The sequence below is a fragment of the Babylonia areolata genome, chromosome 7, assembly GCF_041734735.1.
Source record: "Babylonia areolata isolate BAREFJ2019XMU chromosome 7, ASM4173473v1, whole genome shotgun sequence".
Lineage (NCBI taxonomy): Eukaryota > Metazoa > Mollusca > Gastropoda > Neogastropoda > Buccinidae > Babylonia > Babylonia areolata.
In genome coordinates, this window is record NC_134882.1 from 20225928 (window position 1) to 20235927 (window position 10000).

The 10000-nt window shown below is 45.6% G+C and overlaps 1 protein-coding gene across 1 annotated transcript in view; it reads left to right on the forward strand.

Annotated features, from left to right (window-relative positions):
• LOC143284181 (allene oxide synthase-lipoxygenase protein-like) overlaps positions 1-10000 on the forward strand; it is a 152530-nt gene that overhangs the window by 20078 nt on the left and 122452 nt on the right. The window contains exon 2 of the mRNA XM_076590848.1: positions 6424-6971. Within this exon, the coding sequence (XP_076446963.1) occupies positions 6471-6971 (501 nt within the window). The 5' untranslated portion in view covers positions 6424-6470. The remainder of the gene's footprint in view (positions 1-6423; positions 6972-10000) is intronic.

Genomic DNA, 10000 nt, shown 5'->3' on the forward strand with positions numbered 1-10000 from the left:
CCACAGAGATTCCAACAAACAAGGTTGAAGGCCTGAACAAATCGCACCTCAAAAAAGAAAAAAAACCTGAAGTCTGTGAAAGGTTTTGAAGTTTTGTTGTTGTCCCCCCCTCCCCCCCCCCCTCCCCGATTGGCCTAAACTGATTCCGTGACCTGCTTTCTGCACGGTGTGAGACTGGGTTTGCTGGAGGAGGGTGGGGTGGGGTGGGGGCGTGGGGGCTGGGTTTTGTTGTATTATCTCGCGCCCCACATTTATTATATATATGTATATATATATATATATATGTGTGTGTGTGTGTGTGTGTGTGTGTGTGTTTACCTGTCTACATGTCTAGCTGTTTGTAAGTCTGCCTGTCTGTCTATCTATCTGTCTAGCTATCTGCCTATCTGTCTGTCTGTCTGTCTGTTTGTCTAACTGTCTATCTATCTGTGTGTGTTTTATGTCATTGTTTTTCTTTTCATTTCATGTGTTATATTGTGCGAATATATATATATATATATATATATATATATATATATATATATATATATATACATGTATATATATATATATATATGTCTCTATATCTAAATATATATATGTGTGTGTGTGTCTCTCTCTCTCACTCTCTCTCTCTCTCTCTCTCTCTCGCACACACACACACACACACACACACACACACACACACACACACACAGTCTCTTTCTTTCTCTCTGTCTCTGTCTCTGTCTCTGTCTCTCTCTCTCTCTCTCTCTCTCTCTCTCTCTCTCCGCACAGTCGTCCAGTACGTCCTCTTTGCAAAAAAAAAAAAAAAAAAAAAAAAAAAAAAAAAAGGGGGGGGGGGGGGGGGGACAAGCACTTGGTCTTAAATCCCCTCCCCACCTGTCTCCCCCTTCCCCCACCCTTACCCCTACCCCTACCCCCATCCACCCCTCACTTGTTGACCTTTGGAAACGAGACTTCATCAAAGAAGCCTGCTGTTTTACTAGTTCTCATGTCTGCTTCAGTTGAGTTTTACTTGTAGGTTTTTTTCCCCACTATTTCTTTGTGATTTTTTTGTTTTGTTTTACACACGCCATGTGACAGATAGCAAGCTAACAAGTAGGACGTGTGTCCGTATAGCTACTTCATAGGACAGTGGTCTGAAAAGGGGAAGGAAAGAGATAGAGAGACAGACAGACAGACAGAGACAGAGACAGACAAACAGGTAGGCAGACAGACAGACACAGATGAAAATAGAGTGTGAGGGAAGAGAGAAAGAGAGATGAATAGACACAGACAGACAGACAGACAGACAAAGGAAGACACACATGAAAATGAATAAAATAAAAAGAAATTAAAAATAAAGAGAAAGAGAGAGAGACATAGAGACAGACAGACAGACAAAGGCACAGCAAAAAATAGGGTGAAGGAAGAGAGGCAGAGAGAGAGGGGGGGGTGGTGGTGGAGGAAAATGACAGGTTGAGACAGAGCTTTAGACAAAGAGAGAGACAGAGAAAGCGAGATATAAACATACTACAGGAACAGAGAGCGTGTGAGAAGAGAGGCAGAAAAGAGAGAGACGAGGGTGTGGGGGTGGGCACAGAGATATAGAGAGACAGAGAAACAGACACAAATAGAGAAAGAGAGAGGGAGTGAGAGAGATATACTGAGAGAGGTATACGGAGTGAGAGCACAATGATGATCATAATGTCAACATCAGTGTCTCATATCTAATCTTTATGCTCAAAGAATAGTTCAAACCATAGATCTTTCTCCTTCCCAGACTCTGTGTGTGCGTGTGTGGTGTGTGTGTGTGTGTGTGTGTGTGTGTGTGTGTGTGTGTGTGTGTGTGTGTGTGTGTGTCTATGTCTTTGAAAGTAGTGTTGAAAGTAGTAGTTTTATCCTGTTTGTATCTTAACATTTAAAACGTGTATTCCTGTACCTTACCATACCTTGTGTATTATCAAATGTGCTTAAAGCCGCCATGTAATCGCTATATAACCATCAGCAGCAGCAGCAGCATCGACATCAGCATCATCATCATCATCATCATCATCATCATCAGCAGCATCATCATCATCATCATCATCATCATCATCATCATCATCATCATCATCATCATCATCATCATCATCATCATCATCATCATCATCATCATCATCATCATCATCATCATCATCATCATCATCATCATCATCATCATCATCATCATCACTATCACATTCGTTGTCATCGTGGTCGTCGTCGTCCTCCTCTTCATCACTGTCATCATCAGCAGCAGCAGCATCATCACTACTATCATATTCGTCGTCATCATCATCATCGTCGTCGTCGTCATCATCAAGGAAACATAACACCTCACACCTGACAGGGACCTCAATCAGTGGTGCAGCAACAGAACGAACCCACACAGTAACGGACGGTCCAGGTACCAGTTGCATTGCTTAGTTCTAACGTTTTGACAGTTACACGTGACTAAAATGCCTACGTCGACCGAACTACGCCATTGGTCAGTTCGTAGCGAGTTACGACAATGATAGGCTCTTCCGTTCGAGCAATGCAACTGGCTCCTGGCAGGTAACGCTCTTCCACAACTGACATGAACAGTGAGAACTGAGCTTTGAGGAGCTAGGGTAGGTATGCCTGATTTCAAACAGCGTGCAGTTGCGAACGGCTTGTGTGCAGCCCCACTTCGAAGCGTTCTCACCACACACATTTCACGATTTAACGCCTGCTTCAGCCTTGTTCTGATACCTTAATGAATATCCATTTCCAAGAACCAGTCAAACATAAACTATGTCCATCTGTTTCGGCGCTCTTTCTTCTCTTCTCGCACCACTGCCGACCAAGTTCACAAACGTGCTCTTAAAGTCCTAAAATCTAGGGAAGCAAGCATTGGGACGATAACATTGGCACGGTTTCAGATGGCTGATTTGGTTGGGTATGTTAAATGAATTGTGCATTTCCAGTGCTGGGGGGATTTAAGAAAGGATGTTGTTGACAAATCAGAACGTCAGTTTTGACAGGAATTTGGAAAAGTGTCGTTTGCAATCAGACCATAATATCATGATATTTTGACGTGAGTTTATTTGTGAACGATACTGCACAGTTACTGAGCGCTCACAAAAAGGGTGTGTTTGTGTGTGATGTGTGTGTGTGTGGGGTGGGGGGGTGGGGGGGGGGTTAAATGTGTGTTTGTGTGTTTGTATGCAAGCGTGATCAAACCAACAATACAACAGTCTGGTGCGATGTTTCAATAACATGTTATGTCCAAAGAGTTGAAGACCTCGTTCTGTTTTAATAGTCTACATGTACCAAAGCCATCGTTCACAATTAGACATGCTCGTTCACATTATCCCTTAGACACCCCTGCTGCTTCAACCGTTGAAAAAAGCGTTGAAAAGGAGTCGACGACTTTTCCTGGCGCAAACAGTCGGAGAAAGTCTTCAAAAACAAAAGAGCTACATTCTGACGATCGTACAACCTGTTATCTGAACAATACACACGTTGAGGTGATCGTTTCGCCTGGATCGTTCGCAATTAGGCCTACGTTACCAACCTCCCTTGACTTATGTTGATATATCACAGTGAAGACATCGCCGCCACTCTCTCTCTCTCCCCCGCCTGTCTCCGTCCTTCGCCGCTATCTGGGATTCCGCCAGATTGATTCATTCCTGCCAATTCTCGGACAATTGTCTTCCCACCGTTCTGTCTTTCTAGTCTGCGGCATCCTCTGACTGTCTCTTGCAAGATTATGATAGTGTGTTGTTTTTGTTATTGTATTTTTGTTTTTGTTTGGGTTTTTTTTTGTTTTTGTTGTTGTTGTTGTTGTTTTGGGTTTTTTTTTGTTGTTGTTTTTTTTTTTGGGGGGGGGGGTTGTTTGTTTTGTTTTGTTTTTGGTGGGGTGGGGGGGGGGGGGGTATTTTTTCCTAGCCCTGTTGAGCCCAAAACATGTCCCAACCACGTCGTTTTCCGTTTCGTGATGCGTGTGTAACTTTTTTTAAAAACTTGTCCCGCTGACTTTGATGTCTGAAATGATACCTTATGACACCCTCGGCAAAAACAAGCTGAAAAACTACAGTCATATATCGTAATTCTTCTGATGTCCATCTCCCAACCTGCTCCATCCCTTTCCCATGTTTACTGTGGATTTTTTTCTCCCATAAGCGGGTCCGGCTATAGCTTACAGAAACCGGATACCACTACAGCTGGAAAAGTGACAGGTATTGGGTACAACGCTTCGTGGGCGTCAACCCCATTCGCCTATTTCCGGTTCGTATGTTTACTTGGAAAAGACATCAAATGCTCTTTTAATTGTTTAAATACATCCACACACACGCGCGCGCGTGCACTTACACACACACACACACACACACACACACACACACACACACACACCGCACGCACGCACACACGCGCGTTTTTTTCTGTTAGCGATCTGAACATCGGTATTATGTCCACAAGCATGCTTTGATACAGTGTGTGTGTGTGTGTGTCTGTGTGTGTCTGCGTCTGTGTATCTGTCTGTCTGTCTGTCTGTGCCTGCGTGCGTGCGCGCACGTGTGTGTGTGTGTGTGTGTGTGCGTGTACGTGTACGTGTGTGTGTGTGAGTGTAAGTGAGTTGTGTACACGCGTGGTTTGTATTTGAGTGACACGGGCTGAATAGGCGATACGGGAATGGCTTGTAGGCGAAACAAGACAAAATAAAAAAAAAAACAAACAAACAAAAAACAACCCCAATCACAACTCCAGAGAGGCAAGTTAGGTTTGCCACGGCCCGATCAAAGAGTAGGCAAAACGGGAATAGGCGAATCAGACCTGCCCCGCGTCGTGACCGTCGTGTGAATAGTTACTGCCGTCGAATTTTGCACAAAAGTGAAAACGGGGACCGTGCCAATAGTCACAATACTGTCTCCTGCTGCAGGGTTCAGTGACAGCAAAACAGGGAACGTGCCGATAGTCGTGTTTATATGTACAGACTGGTGGTGGTGCTATATAGTCGTGTGCGTCCGTGCTACTTCTTCGTATCAGTCACAGTCAGCTCCGGCACACAGTACAATGGCGCCTTGTGTTTGAAGAGGACCACTTCAAACGAGAGAGAGAGAGAGAGAGAGAGAGAGAGAGGGAGAGAGAGGCAGCGATCACACTGTATGGAATATCTTTCATCCTTGTTTGGACAATTGTTTTTTTGTTTGTTTGTTGTTGTTGGTGTTTTTTTTTCAAATTAATAATGGAACGTTGTTGTTGTATAGTACCGATGGTGATGACGATGGTGGGGGGATTGATGACGATGCTGATGAACAGATGAATAGACAGACAGACAGACAGACAGACAGACGGACGGACAGATGGATGGATGGATGGATGGATGGATGGATGGATGGAAAGCTAGCTAGCTAGACAGATATATACACATGTGATTTATAAATAAAGAAAGAAATGTTTTCATTAGAAATCATAGCCGATTATACATGCATACATACACACACACATACATACATACACACATCTATACATTCATACATACAGACATATATATATATATATATATATATATATACATACATATCTACAGGTTTGACACCCACACGCGCACAGCTGAACGTGCGCAGGATGGGAAAGCAAAATGAGGGTTTCAGAATTGCAAATGATTTAAAAGGGCAAAAGTAAGTACTTATAAAATCACACACACTCTCTCTCTCTCTCTCGCTCCATCTCACACACACACACACACACACACACACACACACACACACACACACACACACACACATCACGGTATCCGCACCAAATTGATTCATTGCTAGACACTCTGAGGGATTTCCAATTGACACCCTTGCCCAGGATCTTCCCCTGATCAGATTTACGTTGTCTGTGTCCGTGAATCCGTGCCCTGGTATTCACGAAGATGGATGAATGAATAACAGACAAGCAGGCAGACCAGTATGCAGACCATCACTCGAGGTGGAGTGAAGGAAGAGAGGGAGTAAAAAGAATTCCGTTTCCTTTATATGGGATTCGAACTTGTGGACATTCGTTTCCTACGAGTAGGTCGGGCACAGTGGGTGACTGGCATTGGAACTCATAATTATGGTTTTACACCTTGAATCGGAAACGGTTTTTTTTTTTGTTTGTTTTTTTTTCTTGGGCGGGGAGGGATGGGGGTGGGGGGGTGCGATTGTTTGATATCCTGATTTCCGCGGTGGGTGACTGACAATGAAACCTTTATTTAATTTGTTATGTATTTATTTATCTATCTATTCATTTATCTATTTGTTTATTTATGCATCTATTCATTTTTTATTTGTTAATTATTTATTTATTTTTTAAACATATATTTATTTGTTTATTCATTTTAAATATTTATTTATTTGTTTATCTATTTATTCATTTATTTTGTTTTACTTTATTTATCTATTCTTTTTTTTTATTGTATTTATTTACTTTATTTATTTCTGACAGTGGGTGACTGGCAAAGTGCATGGGCCCGTGAGAAAGCCGCCTTCAAGATGGGGAACTGCTGCCAAGGACCGCCGTCCGAGTACACCGTCTACATCCGCACAGGGGACCGCAAGAACGCGGGCACGGACGCCAACGTCCGCATCGTGCTGCATGACGACAAGGGCCACCGCTCGGACCAGATCGTCCTGGACAACTTCCTGCGCAACGACTTCGAGCGCGGGGCCCTGGACCAGTTCGAGGTGCCCAAGAACAAGCTGAACGCCGTGGAGCGCCTGGGCAAGATCGTCAAGATCGAGTTCTGGCGCGACGACTCCGGGCTGGGCAGTGACTGGTACGTGGACAAGGTGGTGGTGGAGAACAAGAGCACCAACGCCATGTACGTCTTCCCCGTCTTCCGCTGGGTGCGGCCCGACTGGCACTACTTCATCAAGCACCTGGACACCTCCCTGCCGCAGTTCGAGGAGTACCGGGAGCAGCGGGACAAGGAACTGGATGAGAAGCGGCGCACCTACGTCTTCTCGCAGAAGGCGCCCGGCATGCCCGCGCAGGTGAGAGTGCGTTGTGTTGTGTTGTGCTGTGTTGTGCTGTGCTGTGCTGTGTTGTGTTCTGTTGTGTTGTGTTGTGCTGTGCTGTGTTGTGTTCTGTTGTGTTGTGTTGTGCTGTGCTGTGTTGTGTTCTGTTGTGGGGGTGGGGTAGGGAGAGGGGTGTGGGGTATGGAGGTGTGGTTGGGTGGGGAAGTTGTGTTGATGTTGTGCTATGTTGTGCTGTGTTGTGCTGTGCTGTGCTGTGTTCTGTTGTGGGGTTGGGGTTGGGTGGGGAAGTTGTGTTGATGTTGTGTTCTGTTGTGTTGTGTTGCGTTGCGTTGTGCTGTGGGGGTGGGGGGTGGGGGATAAGGGGAGGGGTGTGTGGTGTGGTGGTGTGGTTGGGTGGGGGAGTTGTGTTGATTGGTTTATTATAGGGTGTGTGTGTGTGTGTGTGGATGGGATGGGGTGGTGTGTGTGTGTGTGTATTGTGTGTGTGTGCGTGCGTGTGTGTTTGTGTATTTGTGTTTGTGTTGCGTGTGTGTGTGTTAGTGTGTGTGTGTGTGTGTTGTGTGTGTGTGTGTGAGTGTGTGTGTTTGTGTATTTGTGTTTGTGTTGTTGGGTGGCGTGGCGTGGGTGAGTGTACACAATACATGTTTGTGTGAGAGAGAGCGAGAGAGAGAGAGAGTACATGTTTGAGGGAAAGAGAGAGAGAGAGTACTATGCACTCGCGCGCGCGCAGGTGTGTGGAGAAGGCGCCCAGCGTTCCTTCTCGGGTGAGTAGAAGTTCTATATAAAGTAAGGGGTGTGTGGAAGTTCTGGGAAGTTCGGGGTGGGGGTGAATAGGGGTGGGGTAGGGGTGTGTGTGTGTGTGTGGGGGGTACTTCAAGAAAAAAAGGACCCACCCAGTGGACTGAGGAAAAGTAACTCACAGACAGAGACTGTTGACAACAGCATAGCCAGCTGCCCCAGTAAACAGCACCCAGCCTCTTGGTGGGGGGTAAGATCAGCAGCTACGGCTGGAAATCTTGGACTTTACCATCAGTGAGGACACCAAGAGGACAAAGAATCTGTTGAGTGCTGAACATCCAACGCCAGCTGATATCTTTATTGACCAGAAGAAAAAAATAAGTTGAGTGAGTAGAAAACTTCTCTGACCTCGGCAGTGTTGCACCATCAGCGCAGCGGCGGTGACTGAAAACGCCGGATAGGAAAGCGTGTCAGCAGCTTTTAAAACAAACAAACCGAGCAATCATAACTATTATGGAGCTGCCAGAACATTAATTCCCTGAGAATCAAACTGAGATTCTGCATGGCCATAGCCAGAGCCAGAGCCGTTCGTCATTCACTCCGGACTGACCGTGAAGAGCATGGCCTGGGAACGCTGAAGAAGGAGGAAGAGGAGGAAGAGGTGGAGGAAGAGGAAGAGGAGGAAGAAGAAACTGAGATATTCTATTAATCAAATGTTCTATCCGCGCCCCTCTACAGATGCGAATGTTGTCAAATTAATACCACACAGGAGATTAAAACAACAACAACAACAAGACAACACAGAAAAGAATCGCATGCCTTTGACACCAAATACCAGTGCAACAAGGTCTCTGATATCAAACAGCGTGATTCTGTCTCAAATGAAGAGGTCAGAGAGAGAGAGAGAGAGAGAGAGAGAGAAGAGCCCATCGGCCTCTTGTCAACCTTCATCCGTAAACGGCGGTTCCGTGGGCTGGGACATATATATATATATATATATATATATATATATATATATATATATATATATATATATATATATTATTGTTTTGTATTTCTGTTTTTTTATCACAACAGATTTCTCTGTGTGAAATTCGGGCTGCTCTCCCCAGGGAAAGCGCGTCGCTATACTACAGTGCCACCCTTTTTTTGTATTTTTTCCTGCGTGCAGTTTTATTTGTTTTCCTATCGAAGTGGATTTTTCTACAGAATTTTGCCAGGAACAACTCTTTTGTTGCCGTGGGTTCTTTTACGTGCGCTAAGTGCATGCTGCACACGGGACCTCGGTTTATCGTCTCATCCGAATGACTAGCGTCCAGACCACCACTAAAGGAGAAAATATCGGCGGCTGAGCCGTGATTCGAACCAGCGCGCTCAGATTCTCTCGCTTCCTAGGCGGACGCGTTACCTCTAGGCCATCACTCCACTGTGTGTGTGTGTGTGTGTGTATACTGAGCCCCCCCCCCCCCCCCCCCTCCCCCCCTCCCCCTCCCCACCCCCCCCCCTGTCGCCCCCCCTCCCCCCACGCAACAAGAACTGTACGCCAAGCCCTGAATGGAACACCAACAGAGCCGAAAACAGACTGTGGGACAATCCAGCAAGTACTGGATGATGATACGAAACTGGCTGAGGACCGCAGAATATCATTTCTAAACCACATGAGCGCAATGGCTTACACATAATTATGGGTATTTGCAATACTCTCTCTTCCACTGAGTATCGTTGCACTTTAAAATTTTTCAATTATATAGAGCGCGTTGACCGCCTCGTGCGTTTAATGAAGAGGGAGCATCTAAGTTGGGAAGATGTGGAGGATGTAAGGGGGGTGGAGGGTGTGTATACGTGTGTGTGTGTGTGTGTGTGTGTGTGTGTGTGTGTGTGTGTGTGTTGTGTGTGTTGTGTGTGTCTGGGAGCGTGGGGGGGGGGGAGGGAGACAGAGACAGAGGCGGGGGAGTAGAGTGGGGATGGATGGAAATGAGGTGTGGGGGTGACGGAAATTAGTTTGTTGACTGGATGGAGTGGGTGTGTTTGTTGGTCATTAATGTCTGTTCACTAAGACACAATTTCGTGTGTGTGTGTGTGTGTGTGTGTGTGTGTGTGTGTGTGTGTGTGTGTGTGTGTGTGTTTGTGCCCGCGCGCGCGTGCTCATGTGCATGCTTGGTTGAGTTATGGTGTTTGCGTGTGTGTGGGTGGATGCGTGCGTGTCTAACGCAATATGACGTGGAACACAATTTACTGGATGCGTTAGTTTAAAAAAAAAAAAAATTCTGGAATGAGTTTGCTCTGGTTGGTAATTGATTGTAATA